This window comes from Amborella trichopoda, chromosome 3 (genome assembly GCF_054954075.1).
Source record: "Amborella trichopoda isolate Santa Cruz 75 chromosome 3, AtrichopodaSantaCruz75HAP2 v2.0, whole genome shotgun sequence".
Classification (NCBI taxonomy): Eukaryota; Viridiplantae; Streptophyta; class Magnoliopsida; order Amborellales; family Amborellaceae; genus Amborella; species Amborella trichopoda.
Genome location: NC_142338.1, coordinates 14,049,907 through 14,065,505, shown reverse-complemented (window position 1 = coordinate 14,065,505; position 15,599 = coordinate 14,049,907). Strand labels below are relative to the sequence as shown.

General features: G+C 36.8%; 1 protein-coding gene across 12 annotated transcripts in view; it reads left to right on the top strand.

Annotated features, from left to right (window-relative positions):
* LOC18430780 (uncharacterized) overlaps positions 1-14,960 on the top strand; it is a 36,420-nt gene extending 21,460 nt beyond the window's left edge. For all 12 annotated transcript variants that reach the window (XM_088863561.1, XM_088863566.1, XM_088863568.1 and 9 more), the window contains 4 exons: positions 1,180-1,290; positions 14,368-14,425; positions 14,540-14,628; positions 14,713-14,960. In XM_088863561.1, coding sequence (XP_088719687.1) covers positions 1,180-1,290; positions 14,368-14,425; positions 14,540-14,559 — 189 coding nt within the window. In that variant the 3' untranslated portion in view covers positions 14,560-14,628; positions 14,713-14,960. The remainder of the gene's footprint in view (positions 1-1,179; positions 1,291-14,367; positions 14,426-14,539; positions 14,629-14,712) is intronic.
* Positions 14,961-15,599: the final 639 nt, after the last annotated feature.

The following is a 15,599-nucleotide window of genomic DNA, read 5'->3' as shown; positions in this document are numbered from 1 at the left end:
TTTTCTGGGGATTGGTATGTATGATTTCTTTCCAAGACTTTTTGAAGTCCATGGTTGTGTTGCCGCAAAATTCATTTCTCACCCTTGCTCACTATCCTGATTTGATCCTTTAGCGATAATCCCCTAGTACACTTAGAATTAAAATATGATTATTCTTCTTTTGCCGTACAGCCCACCATAAGATTGCGAAAATGCTTTCCACCTGAGTGATATACCACACTTAGGTAATATTAGGAGTATTCGTGATCTGAACAATCCCTCAACTATAGGGCAAACTGTCAATTACACAATACCTAATCACAGATGGGAGACTAAGTTATTGAAGAGACTGAAAGTGAACCAACTATACACGTACAAAAATTTCTTATGTTCTTTTAAGGGAGGAAAAAAGAGAGGCTAGGAGCACATTGGGAGGTTGGAATACTTCTCGACCTTGTCCCTCCTTGGAAGGGAAAAAAATTATAAGTACCCTCAATCTGAGTACCATTTTCACCCTTGGGTCACACGGGACCTAGGTGGGGTGTGCTAGCTGTGCCAAGATGAGGCAGATCCAATCACACAGGGCTTTTTTTTAAGGTGTCCAGTGATGCGGTGACTCAGTAGCATGTGAAGGCACTCACAAAAAGGGCCTCTGTGTTGGGACTGACCTTTTTGCCTTTGATTTGCTTTCATTCTCTCCCAGCTCTCTGTTTATGTTTATGTTTGGTCTATATTTTTAGGTTCTGTTCATAATATCTTTCTTTATTTATCCCTCAACTTCCAAATAGAAAAAGTACTTTCTTTATCCCTCAACTTCGAAATAGTAAACGTACAGGAAGTCTTGCAAATTGTTGCATACTACAACTCCTCTGGTTATCTATTTGTCTTCTCTCTTTTAGATCTATCTATACCTCACATTGCTAGACTAGCATCCATGGACTTTTATTGAATATCAAATTGTGTAATGAATTCAGAAAGTTTTATGGGCAATCTGTATCTTGATTTTTTTTACTATGTATGAGTTCTTTAATTCAATGGTAGTTTTGAACTGCTCCAACTGTCTTTATTAATGTTTATCACATATCTCTAACAAGTGTGGAATTATGATTATCACATATCTCAAACAACTGTGGCGTTTTTAGTATGTTTCTTCGTTGTTCTGATGAGTGATCTGTTGATAACAAATTCTTGGCTACTCAGGTGAAAGATGGGAAGCCTGAAAAGGAAAAGAAAGAAGATGAGGATGAAGATGAAGGAAATGAAGAAAACGAAGAGGAGGAAGAAGAAATTGGCGAAGATGATTATCATGAGGTTTTAATCCTTGGTTTATTTATTTATTTATGAGTTTTATCTCTGAACTTGAGCAATGAACAATTACATAAAATAAATCAATGGTTACTGTCTTAGTGATTTACATCCGCTATGTCTTTGCAGTCTTTCTCTATATGATTTGTGCCTTATCTTTGTTGCTTTTGATTCCTCTGAAATTTGTAATCCTATTGTAGTAGATGGAGACATTGTTAATTAATTCTCAGTTAGGTATGAATTCTGAATTGGTGAGTGTTTCTGTTATTATTATCATTCTTTGTGGTCACTTTTTTTTTTTTTTTAAAGAAAATGTAGTTTTACTTTTCTTAGCTATGTTCCTTCAGATTTGAAAAATGGCACTTTGTAGATGTGTAGCTCCTCTCCTAAAAAATTGGGGAAGGATATGATATTCCATTTGGTTATGAAAATACGTTTGTCCACTGGGTCATCATCATCTATTGAAATGAAGGACAGTGATGGAGAGAGGTTGGGGCTTGTCATTGGGTACATCATCTCAGTTGACATGGATGATCCAATGAGTCCTGGTTTTCCATGAGGGGTTGGGGCATTGATGGTTAGGGGAGCAGGTGTCTCAATATGATGTCCTAGGCTCCATCCCCACCATTAACACTTCAAAAACAAATAATGATGGTTTTCCATGGTCCATTCGGTTATAGTGTACATTGAAAAATTTAGGTTTATGCGCGGGTGGATTCCCCTAAATGATTTGGGATTATTGGCAAGGAATGAAATTAGATACCAATTGGTCTAAATAAAGAATCCACCTACCTCATCATTATTATTGATAGAGCTTTTTGATCCCTCGAACGAGGTGTTCAGCAAAAGTTTGTCTAAGAGTGTGCTCTGTTTTCTTTTGAAAGAGCCATTGTTAGCCATCGGTTTGGTAATAACACTAACTATTTATTATGCCTCTTATGCTTATATGTCCACCTCCAGAGTCTCCTTTAGTTTTACCTGTGTCCCAAATGAACTACAGAGAAAAGCCCTTTCTTTAACTGTTATTATGGCCCCTTATGATATTGTTGAAATTAGGATTATGAAAGTTGTTTTATGTTATGGTGCCTTTCCATATCACTTGTGTGTATTCTGCAGAAGAACCTTGCTAGTAGGCCTTTGGAAATCATTGTGTAGTCATTGCAGCTCGTCTCGTTGATTCAATTAATATAGTTATGCTTATTTCTTCATATTATTGTGGATTTGATGTTAATATTGATATCTCCTATCCAATGAATGAAAGTTCGGCCGCCTTGCCGCCTAGGCAGCCTTTTTTCAAAAACGCCTAGTCGTGGGCAAGGCGGCATGCTCTGGGCAGGTCCATCTAGGCGCCCGCCTAGGCTGTGTAAAAGGCAGGCGCCTAAGCGCCGCCTCGCCTAATGGTGGAAAATGGCACTCGGCCAATGAGTAAAATCACCCCAATCTTTTTGAGGCTTATAGTGGTTGTAAAAGCGGAGATTTGGCAACCCAAACATTTTGGTTTGGCCCGATATCGATTCCACTTCAAGAAGGTTGATATATTTCGGTATTTTTTATTAGGTTATGTATTTTTCTTGCACAATGTCTAATGATGTTATTTTTGCTATTTATATATTATTTTTGTGATAATTTGTGATATATATTTGATATGTTATTGACTATTTGGATTATTATGTTCCCATTTTGATATGTAATTTGGGCCTTTGGGAAAACAATTCAATAAAAAAGTCCATTGCCCCCAAACCGAATGAATATTGTTTTTTTCTTTGTTTTTTTTTGTTTTGTTTTTTACATGAATTTACTTGTATGATTCACAAACCATAAATTTTCTCCCCTTAATTTTTTTATTAGTTTGACAATTGCTTAATGTTTATTAAATAATTGCGTGTGTAATATGTTTTTTTGACTTTGTGTTATATCATTGCAATTTTGATGTCTATATTTGCCTATATTTATTTTTTGGCTTAATAAAAACTCAATATATTAAAGGGTCAATATAATTATTATTTTTATTTCATTTCCTCTTTGTAATTTTTTAGATGACCATTTTCTAATTTTCTTTGGATGACTAATTTGAAGTTTCAAATATTTAGACTAGTAGTTGTAAATTAATCTTGCTTTTGTGAATGTATTTACAATTTTCACTTCTTGTAAATATTTTCAAGTTTGACTTTGTTGTTTTTGTATAATATTTAGGCTTATGTGATAAGTTGATACTTGATAGATAAAGGTTGTAGGTGAAATGTCTTCCTCGGCTTCAAGTAAACAAAGTGATCTGGGTTGGAAATATGGATATTGTACTAACCTTAGTGACAAGGATAAAGTAGCTTGCAAGTTTTGCAAAAAAGTGTACAATGCCAACATCAATAGATTGAAAAAGCATTTGACTGACATTAAGTGGATACTCAAGTCCTTGTAGATGTCAGGAAAGAGATGTTGGATAACATAGAAGAGGTCCAAAAGAAGAAAGAACATGTCATGACATGAGGACCTCTATAAACATCCATGGCATGCGTGAAGATGATGAAGATGAAGAGGAAGGAGCCTCCATAAGTAGACCAAGCACCATTGGGCATAAGAGACCTTGAACAAGAGGGCCTCTTGAAACATTCTTCTCGCTTCCCGATCCTGTTGCGGTGGTTCGCGAAAAGGAACCGGTACAGAGTACTTTAGAGAGTCGTTTGAAGAAGCAAGATAGAGAAAGGGTGAATCAGTATGTGGCTCGATGGTACTTTGAAGCGGGTCTACCATTTAACATTGTCAGTTTAAAGAGCTTTCATGCTATGTTAGAGGTAGTGAGGCAGTTTGGCCCATGATATAGGCCTCCTATACCTTATGAGCTCAAGGGGCATTTGTTGAGGAAAGAGGTGGAATTAACAACTGACTACCTGAAGACCCACAAGGATGCTTGGGGCAGATGTGGGGTGACTATTATGACAAATATGTGGACTGATAGGAGGTCTAAGAATGTCATGAACTTATTAGTTAATTGCCTTGTGGGAACTGTTTTTTTGAAGTCCTTTGACGCATTCGATAAGATTCATGATGCTACCTTCATATATGGTGTTGTGGATCAGTGCATTGCAGAGGTTGGGTCGACACATGTTGTGCAACTAGGACCAATATGGCAACTGCTAGATTATTGGAGGTTTCGATAGCGCATGTTTTTTGGACGCCTTTCACAGCTCACTGTATAGATCTCATGCTTGAAAAAATTGGTAAAAAGAAAACGGTGCATGAGATAATAAAGAATGCCAGAGCCATAACATTTTTCATTTATAGCCACACCCATGTTTTGGCAATGATGAGGAAGTTTATAGATGAGACTGACTTGGTGAAGCCGGGGGTCACTAGGTTTGCCACTTCATTCTTGTCCCAAAGATCGGGCTGCCTTTGTCTATGGGTGCTCGCCTTAGCACCTAGGTGGCCCAGACTACAAATCGCCTAGGCAGCTGCCTCCGTGTTTTTTGAACCTTGTTCCTATCAATGGGTTTCCTGTGCCATTCTTTTTGGCTCAGGACCAGTGGTAAAAAATAGATAAGTTTATTCAGAATTTGGTTGTTAGTATCTTGGTAGTTTCTCTGGCCGACTGATGGCGTGAAAATTATGGTAGGACAATGGGAACAAGAACCAGGCTTCATGTTTGCTGATTATCGTGTTTGATCATGTTGAAAAAGGGCTAAGCTATGAGGACTGTAGAAACTCTCATAGTTTCTCATGGAACAATTCCAAAATATATACATGAGGGCTCAAGAAAAACACTGAAACTACCCTTAAACCTAACCCTATTGGGAGATCACATTTTACATATTACTACTTAAATATATTATGCTCTATCATGGAAAAATGGATCAGTTGCAATGTGAATGCACTTTGGTTTTCATTATAACATATTTTTCACCAGATTGACTCTAATCTTCAAAAGAATAGCTTTGCAGATTTCCTAGCTTCAAGTTGATTGATGTAATTGAGAACTTGCTCTAGGTAAAAGTGATCAGGGTGGCGGCAATGTCACCCTGACCTCACTTTTTGCGTTTCGCATGTTGACATGTGTCGGTACTTGCCAACATTCCCTGGACGCCTTGATCGTACATGTCAGGGGATTAATAATGTTGGTAGTACGTGTCAATGCTTTTATTGACAGTGTGGACTTTAACAATACCCCATCTCCATTTGTTTTATATTTTAAAAATTGTCCGATCATTTCCTACCTTTGCTTAGCTCAAACTCAGCCATCCTTAACAATATAAGGTACGATCAACCATGCGGCCCTCATACCACATCACGATCCTGAGCCTCATCAGAAGGACTTGGGGTCAACTTAATGAATTATGTTCCACCATTCTGCTCTATCCAAAGCCATTCCCTCAATCTGACCATCATCATCATCGTCATCAGCATCATAGCCTTTCCTAATTTATTAGGGTCGGTTGCATGAATCCTGATCCCTTCGTGAGCCCAAAAGTCCCCATATCTTTTCAAACTCCTTCCAACCACGTCCTTTTGGGCCTACCCCTTGTCCTTTTCAATCCTTCCACTTGAACTAACTCACACCTTCTAACAAATTTTGTACTGGGTCAGTGCCACACATTGCCAGCCCACCTAAGTCTACTCTCTCTCATCTTATTGCCTATTGGTGCCACACCTAAATTTTCGCGGATGGATTCATTTCAAATTCTATCCCATCTTGTCTTGCTGCTCATCCATTTCAACATCTTCATCTTTGTTACAGTCATTCTATGGGTATATTGTTTTTTGTCCACCAACATTCTGCCCCATAGAGAAAAGCGGGTCTCACAGCTGTCCTATTGAACTTGCCCTTCAGCTTCATTGGTATGCTGCGATCACATAAAATTCGAGTTGTATATCTTCACTTCGCCCACCCAACTCTAATTCTATGTGTGCCATCTTCCTCAATCTCTCAATTTTTTTGGATTATCGACCCAAGATATTGAAAGTGCGGTCTTTTCTGTACTTCCTAGCCGTCAACCTTAACTACTTCCTTGTCTCTACTCCTATTACTACTAAACTTGCATTTCATATACTCTGTCTTAGTCCGACTTATTTTAAGACGTTTGGATTCTAGGGCATCTCTCCAAAGGTTTAACTTTGTATTGACGTCGTTTTGGACCTCATCGTTCAAAACTATGTCATCTGCAAACAACGTGTACTACGGTACCTCATCCTGTAGGTGCATAGTTAAGTCGTTCATAAAAAAAATGAGGTACGTGCTCAATGCTGACTTTTGATGTAGACCTATTGTCACTGAAAACTCACTTGTCTTTCCACTAGTTGTTCGTACACTAGTTAGCGCTCCATTTTACATATCTCTTACTAAGTCGGTGTAGTGTCTAGAGACTCCTTTCTTTTCTAACACTAGCCAAATCAAATGTCGAGGTACTCTATTATAAGATTTTTCTAGATCAATAAAGATCATGTGGAGAGCTTTTACCTTTGCCCTAAACTTCTCAGTCAATTGCCTAAGTAGAAAAATAGCCTCGGTTGTTGACCTTCCTAGCATAAAAACCAAATTGGTTTTCAGATACACTCTTTTCATGCCTTAGTTATCGCTCAATCACTCTCTCTTAGAGCTTCACAGTATGGCTCATAAATTGATCTCTCGATAGTTCGCACAATTTTGTATGTCTCATTTGTTCTTGTAAATGGGTACCACAAAACTTATCCTCCATTTATTTGGTATTTTTTTTGTTCTCAACACCTTGTTGGATAGCTTCATCAGTCAGTCAATGCCAATCTCTCCCATGCGCTTCCAAACCTCTATCGAGATACCATCTGGTCTTACAGCCTTTCCTATCTTCATCCTTTCAAAGCTTCTTTCACTTCGGACATCCTAATCCTACGAATGTATCTATGACCTCCTCCTTCATTTATACCATTCATTTCCTTCTACCGTTATGTTCCCATTGTGTTCGTCATTTAATATTTTTGAAAATAAGCTCTCCACCTTTTGTTGACCTTATCATTCTTTACCAAGACCCTTTGATCCTCACTCTTAATGCATTTAATATGGTTTAGATCCCTACACGTTTTTTCTTTCATTTTTGCTAATTTGAAGACATCTTTTTCATATTCTCTTGTTCCCAGTTTATTATATAGATTATCATATGCCTTAAGTTTAACTTTACTTACTATTTGATTAGCCATTTTCTTAGCATATTTATATTCTTCCAAGTTTTGATCGTTTCTATTGCACTGCCCAGTTTTATAACATGATCGTTTTTTAGTAATGGCCTTCTGAAACTCATCACTCCACCGCCAAGTTTGCTTATCGGAATTTTTTTTCCCTTTAGATTCTCCTAAAACTTCTTTTGCCACTTTCTTGATATAATCAGCCATCTCATTCCCCATAACATTAACCTCATGTACAGAGTTCCATTTTCTTTCTTTAACTAATCTATCCCTAAATAAATCTATTTTCTCATTATTTGAATTGCACCACCTAGTTCTTGGACACCCATTACTTTTATCCCTTCTCTTCCATGTCTTTATGCAGACGTCCATAACTATGAGTCTATGTTGGGTAGTCAGTCTCTCTCCTGGGATAACCTTGCAGTCTTTACATGATGGTCGATCTATCTTCTTAACTAACAAAAAAAACTATCTGACTTTTATGTGATCCACTTTTATAAGTTATTAAATGTTCATCCCTCTTTTTAAAAAGTGTTTGCTGTTGCTATGTCGTAGGCCATTGCAAATCTAGAATAGTCTCACCCACCTCATTTCTTTCCCCAAACCCATATCCCCCATCCTCAATCTGACCATAAGTTACTATATTTTTTCTAACCACTTCCAACTATATTATTTAAGGCCTTTCCCTTGCCCTTTTAGAGCCTTTTACTTAAACAAAATCACCCTTTCGAACTGGTGTTGTTCTATGGATCTACACATGACCAAACCACTTAAGTTTACTTTCCCTCATTTATCGCCTATTGGAGCAACCTTGAAGTTCCTTCAAATGTATTTATTTTAAATTCTATCCTTGTCTTGTCACTTATCCATCTCAATATCCTTATCTCAGCTATGCTCATTTTATGTATATGTTGTGACCATCCCCATCAGGTGAATTGGTGTGATGACCACATAAGACTCCAAAAGCACATCTCCATTACGTCTACCCAACTCTAATTCTATGAGCAATATCTTCTTCATTCTCTTCTTCTCATGGATAATTGATCCAAGATATCGAAAATAATCTATTAAAGTACTTCTTAGCCATCGATCTTAACTAATTCTTCGTTTGTGCTCCTATTATTTCTAAACTTGCATTTCATATATTCTTTCAATTTGGCTAATTTTAAAACCTTTAGATTCTAAAGCATCCCTCCAAGTTCTAACTTTGCATTTACGATTTCTTTAGTCTCATCAATCAAAACTTAGTTATCCATAGAACACATGCATCACGAGATCTCATCTTATAGATGCCTAGTTAACTCGTCCTTAACCAAGGCAAAGAGATATGAGCTCAAAGCTGACCTCTGATATTGGCCTACTATCATTGAAAACTTACTTGTCTCTCCACTAGTTGTCATCGCATTAATTAACTCTCCTTCAAACATATCCCTAACCATGTCAATATATCCTCTTGAGACTCCTTTATTTTCCAGTGCCCACCAAGTACTCTTTAGAACCTCATCATATGCTCTCTAAATCAATGAAGACCATGTGGAGGTTTTTTCTCATTTACTTAAACTTATCAATCAATTGCCTAGTTAGGAAAATAGCCTCAATGGTTGATCTCCCCGGCATAAATATGAACTGATTTTTTGATGCACTCATTTCATGTCTTCGTCGTTGCTCACTGACTCTCATATAGTTTCATAGTATGGCTCAAAAGTTTGATCCTTCGACAGTTCGTACAACTCTATGTCTCATTTGTTCTTACAAATAGATATCAAAGTGCTTTTCCTCCATTCATCTAACATTTTCTTTGTTCTCAAAATCTTGTTGAACAACTTGGTCAACCAGAATATGCCATTCTCTCTCATGCACTTCCAAATGTCTATTGGTAGACCATCTGGTACTAAAGCCTTTCATATCTTCATCTTTCTCAAAACTTCTGGCAGTTCAGATATCCTAATCCTATATAAGTATTATGACCTCCGACTTTATTTATGTCAATGGTTCCTCCTAACACTGAGCTCTCAGAGTGTTCGTCATTTAAAAGTTTCTAAAAATAGATTCTCCACCTTTTGTTGACCACATCATCCTTCATCAACACTCTCTGATCCTCACTATTAATGTTTTAACATGATTTACTCTATACTTCGTCTTCTCATTTTTGCTTGTTTGGTGGCATCTTTTTCACCTTCTTGTGCCGTACCCAATTTATTGTATTGATCATTATATGCCTTAGGCATAACTTTACTGTTTTCTTAGCGTTTCTCATCATTTTTATATTCTTCTAAATTCTGATAATTTCTATATCCTTGCCAAGCTTTGTAACATTATCATTTTTGCTAATAGCCTTTTGAACCCTATCATTCCACCACGAAGTTTCCTTATCTAAAAATATTTTCCCTCCAGATTCTCTTAAAAACATAGTTGCCACTTTCTTAATCCAGATAGCCATCTCATTCTACGTAACATTAATTTCGTCCTCATATTTCTATTTTCCTTTTTTCGTCAATTTATACCTAGGTAAGTCTATTTTTCCCTTTTAAGTTCCACCACCTAGTTCTTGGGCACCCATTAATGTCACTCCTCAGTCCTTCTCTTCTATCTCTTAATACAAACATATAAGCCTATCTTGTACGGTCAAACTCTCTCCTAGGATAGCCTTACAGTCTTTACATAATGCGTTATGTCTTCTTTACTAGAAAAAAGTCTATCTGTATGATTCACTTTTGTAAGTTTTTAAATGTTTATCTTGCTTTCTAAAGTAGGTTCGGTATTGTTCATTTGTAAGCCATAACAAAATCATGAAGACCATCACTCACCTCATTACTTTTCCCAAATCCATATCCTACATGTGCTCTTTTGTAGCATCCACCAATGTTTCAAAAAGCGCTAGGCGGGCACCTAGGAGGTCGGGGGAGGAGGGGGGAGGGGGGGGGTCCAAGCAGCCAAGCGCCTAGGCGGGCGCCCAGAACTTGGGCGGCCCAGTAGAAATTTTTTTTTTTTGGGGTTTTCCTCCCTCTAAAATAGGCTTTAATGGGTTTTAGGTTTCAAATAAACCTAAAACCCACAATGTCGGATCTTTAGTATTAAAAAAATGACCCAAAAATGCCCTCAATGACGGGCATTTCCGCCCCTGGGCAGCCATCTAGGTGGGTTGCCGGCGCCCAGGGATATCCGTTTTTTTTGGGCGCCTAGGCCTGGGCGATACTCTAGGCCCCCAGAACCTCCTGGCGGCTGCCCAGGCGCTGGGCAGGCCGCTTTTGAAACACTAGCATCCACTATCTTTCCCACATGACCATTTGAGTCCCCTCTTAAAAATGTCCTCTCCATTTGGTATTCCTTGGACCAGTCCATTTATGTCCTCCGAGTTTAATTCTATTTTCTAATCCGACATGTGGCGCATATGTACTAATTATGTTCATTATCTCCTCTCTTAACACAAGTTTAATTAATAAGAGCCTATCACCTACTCTTTTAATATATACTAGTTTATCCTTTAAATCTTTGTCTATCGTTATATATATATATATATATATATATATATATATATATATATATATATATATATATATATATATATATATATATGCCATTTCTATTAATATTCTTTCCCATATACCAAATTTTATAACCATCAATTTGCTTAGCTTTTGCTCCTTTCCACTTAGTTTCCTATAAACACGTTGTGTTCACTCTCCTTCGTCTCATTGTATCCACTAACTCCATACTCTTACCTGATAGAGTTTCTACATTCCATATGGGTAGATAAATCTTATTATCTATCCTCACCCAACCATGTGTCGTTGCGGAGTCTCAGAATACCCTAGGTAATCCTTGTTCATTTTTTACTACACCAGGGTGCAGGTACAATGCATCCTTACAGGGAACACCTTTGCACGAACATGTAACATTGGATCAGGATTCATGTAACAGTGGAATTTTTTTTTCTGATGGCTGCTAGCCTAATACAACCCTCATCTCTAGGCTTGGGACCGGCGATGGTAGAGTTGGGCCTTATTCCACATACGATATATAAATGGGAAATTTTTATAGATTTAGACAAAATACTTTATGCTAGTGACGTACAAAGTCAAACCACTTTACATGCAATTTAATGGACCTAATAACGTTTATGCATACACCTCTTTAATGCATGACCAAGAAAATGCCTGCAAGCTTTTTATGCATACAATTTATGGATGATGACACAATAGATTTTGTCTCTCTGCTCTCTCTCTACCTTATCTCTTGGTACACATGCCAAGGACCAAAACTAACTTTCAACTAATATTTTGCAACCTTAATGTAGAGAGAGAGAGAGAGAGAGAGCAGGGACCTAGACTTACCTATGCATGTATCACTAGTGTGATCACATCATTTGGCTTAAAAAGCCAGATCGTGGACCTAATGTCATGAAAATCCATTTACATTTTATAGCTCATGTAAAACAGCATTTTATTAACCAAATATTGCGATAAATAATTTTTTATTAAACAAATTTTCATATAGAATATGCTTGTACAAAATTTCAAAACATCGCAATTTTTTGGTGTATTCATAATTTTTCTAATGTCTGATTTTTTTATATATTCATATAGAATAAATAATTTATAAATAGGAATTGTAAGGGCATGCTTTTGGCCTCATGTACTAGATATCACAACACGTACTGGATACTGGCGCCTGTGTTGGTATCCATGTAATACAAGGTGGCGGGTGCCGTAACATGATGTCTAGAGTTCTCTTCTCACCACTCCCAACTTACATTCCAAAAAATTGTGATTAATCTAATTTACTACTCTTTAATGACCCTTTGAGTATTGTGGTCTTCAGGTCCATGGGCTTATCAAATTAGCAACATGTACCTAAATATGTCCGGATAACTCATTATTATTATTGTTATTATTTAAATTTGAATATCCTGAATCTTAGGTGCAGCAGTATTAGGAGACCTCTTGAAATTAATCCTGATTGGTGTTGTATTTATTTAAATCGAAGTCAGTCCCATTTAATGTACAACTGTACTAGAGTCATGTACTAATTTGGTTTCTTGGGAGTTCCAAGTGGATTAGGGTAAGTTCAGGAGATGGGGTCCAAGTGAGAATGGGAGAATTCCAACTGAAATCTATGTAAGAAGATGTAATACTGCGTTTTCATGCAAACAAAAATTCTGTAAGGTGGTTTTCTACATAAACTGAGCCGTTTGTCTTATCAATTGGTGATTATTCCATGAACTTATCCAAGTGAGGTTATTTTCACATTGTCTGAGCATTAGTTTCCTTGGATGCCTTAGCATTCCTGCATATTTCTGTAACTTCTTTTGTTGTTAGAATTGTTAGAATATCTGCTACTGGAATTATGTTGATCACATGGTGTGGTATGATCAAGAAAATTCCCAATTTCTCTCTTTATAAGGTGTGAAATACTGCTTTCATCGTCCAGCAGCGAATTTTAATTTTGTGAAGACATGAGCTTGCATTTTTCCTGATTTCCCACGTAAAAGAATTGTGAATGCCTTGAACATTGCAATTAGAACATGTCTAGTTGTTCCCCCACTTCCTGCCCTCTCTTCTCTCTCTCTCTCTCTCTCACACACACACACACACACACACACACCCCCACTAACTTCTGGTCAGTTGTGTCTGTGATTCACATGGGCTGTACACTTGTTCTACTTATGCTTTGGCTATGGAGACTGCTGATTATTTGTTACTTTTTAATGAAGTTTAATCATTTCTATGATTATGCAGTAACTAATTGTATTACCCAGAAATTATTTAGTTTTCTATAAATATGCATTAACAACTATTATTCTGTTTGATATTCAATATATTTCCTTTCTGAGGATAAGGCTGAATGTTATGCAGAATTTTGTACACCTCACCTTTACGCTCGTTTACTTTTATGTGAATTAACTCCCCACTCCAATGCTCGTGGATGTAAATAATCAATCAGATTAACCTTCCTACAAGTTTGTGGTGTCCTCTATACTGCTGTGGGACTCGCCAGTTAACCCGTGTGCTGCTCGATAGGGTAGTCACATGGATTACATCTCAACATTCCAATATTGGATGTGTTCAAAGCATATTTATTTTGTGAGAGGTCGATCTGAGGAAACAAATATATACTTTGGGGAAGAGAGTTTCAGGATCAGATAATTCAATTTCAGTGCGAATAAAGTAGTTCAGCTCTACCTCGATCAATTATTTCAAATGGTCTCTTATGCAAGTGATCATGCTTGAGATTGCCTCACCATTATCTCTGATAACAACAACATGATCAACTTAGACAACCCAAGGAGCAGCACTCGACCCATATATTTAGGAGCAGTACTCGAATCATGTATTTTTAGTACTAGAGGAACAGATGGGGACCTAACTGTCAAATCACTACATACATGGGCTGTACACTTGTTCAAATCCACAAGCACATTGGGCCTGTTTCAAACTATATTTTAGTCTTTCTTAGTTAACAAATTGAATTGACTGACTACCTTCAACATAAAGTCAGGCAACAGAGTCTTGTAGAATTCATTATTTATGTCCACAGAGAGGTTTTTTCTCATCATGTTGATAGTGAGAGATGGATGCATAAATCTATCCTTTTCACAAAGCAATCCACAAATTGAAAGATGGGCCATTGTATCATGCATCAAAGAACCATTGATTTGTAACCTACACACACACATACCAAAAAAAGAAAAAAAGAAAAAGAAAAAAAGAACAATGAGATTGAAGGTAAGGGGCTGTACGACACATATTCAGGAATGACTGGGTTTTAGGGTTGGGTGCCTGATCCCACTTGAGTGCAGTTCTATTTTCTCATAAAAACTCTTTGCTGTCATGCAGATTCGTGTTTGTTATCTTCATGTTTTTATGAAGTCATTCTTATTTGTTCTTAAACTTTTTGTTTAGTAGCGATGTTTATTTTCTTGGGTTATGTTTGCAGAACTTTGGGTTTGATGATGACGAAGATTATTTGGATGATGTTGATGATGGTGGTCTTGGTAAGCATGAATTTGCACCCAATTTAATTGTATTTTATTCAATAAAAATATGTACATAAATTAAGCTTGCCATTGTAGTCATTTGCTAATGCTGTATCACTATCTTAATGGCAGATATCGGTGATTGCTACTAACCATGCGAGCACAAGAGTTTGCTTTATCCAGTTTCAAGTGGGTTTTAGCTTAATGCCCTCTAAAAAGATGTATGTCCACCTTCTTTCTTTATATGTTTTGCTGGTCTTCTTGAGATGGTTGTGATGTCTCATTCTTGTGTTTCTCTTATGCAGATTCTTTTTAGACAGTGATCATCTACATATGACAAGGCTTCTGTGTATCAATATTCAAAAGATCCTTTTCCTTTTGTTCTCTTCTTCTTTGTTGGCTTCATAAAACAAAAGCCTGTTTTCTTTTCCTTTTCTTTGGCTCTGTTCCTTTCTTTTTGGTTTTTGAATATATTCACTTTGTGTGGATTCAAAGGATTACCGTGAAATAACTTTTTCTTTCTAGTTTATTCATATTTTTTGGATTTTCTTTCTTTTTGGTTATTCATGTTCACGTGGTCACTGAAATTTAAAAGGTCATCCACTCCGTGTGCAACAATAACTGTGATATCTGATTTTCTCCTATTCTTTCTCCTTTCAAGAATCAGCTATTTATCAAATTGTTACATGCTTAATGGTGTTGGACATGTGATAATGTAGACACACAGCATAGTCTTGTGATTGCCTTGGGTTTTGTTGTACTCACCTTCTCTCTCATGCACACACATTGTGAGCAGTCTTTAATGGAAAATTGTTTCATGCAAGTTGGATCGCATTTCTACAATATGCAGTCAAGAGGTATAAAGCATCAATATTAAAGATGGATACAAATAGGTGGTCCATCTAAAAACATTTGTAATTAACGGTCCAAATGTTTTTTTGATATAATTATTATTTCTAGCATTCATTTTGTTTTTTTTATTTATATATTCACGATCTCCATTAAATATTCTCTAAAAATTATGATCAAATGATATTTAAAAAACATATTTATTCCCAAGCCTGCATTTTTTCTACAATATGCGGGCTGCATGCATAGAAACCGTGTCCGTCTTTAATTGCCCAAGGTTTTGTAGTACAAGTCTCCCTATGTAGTTTAACCGCACCTATATATCATAAAGTCCTTTCAAAAA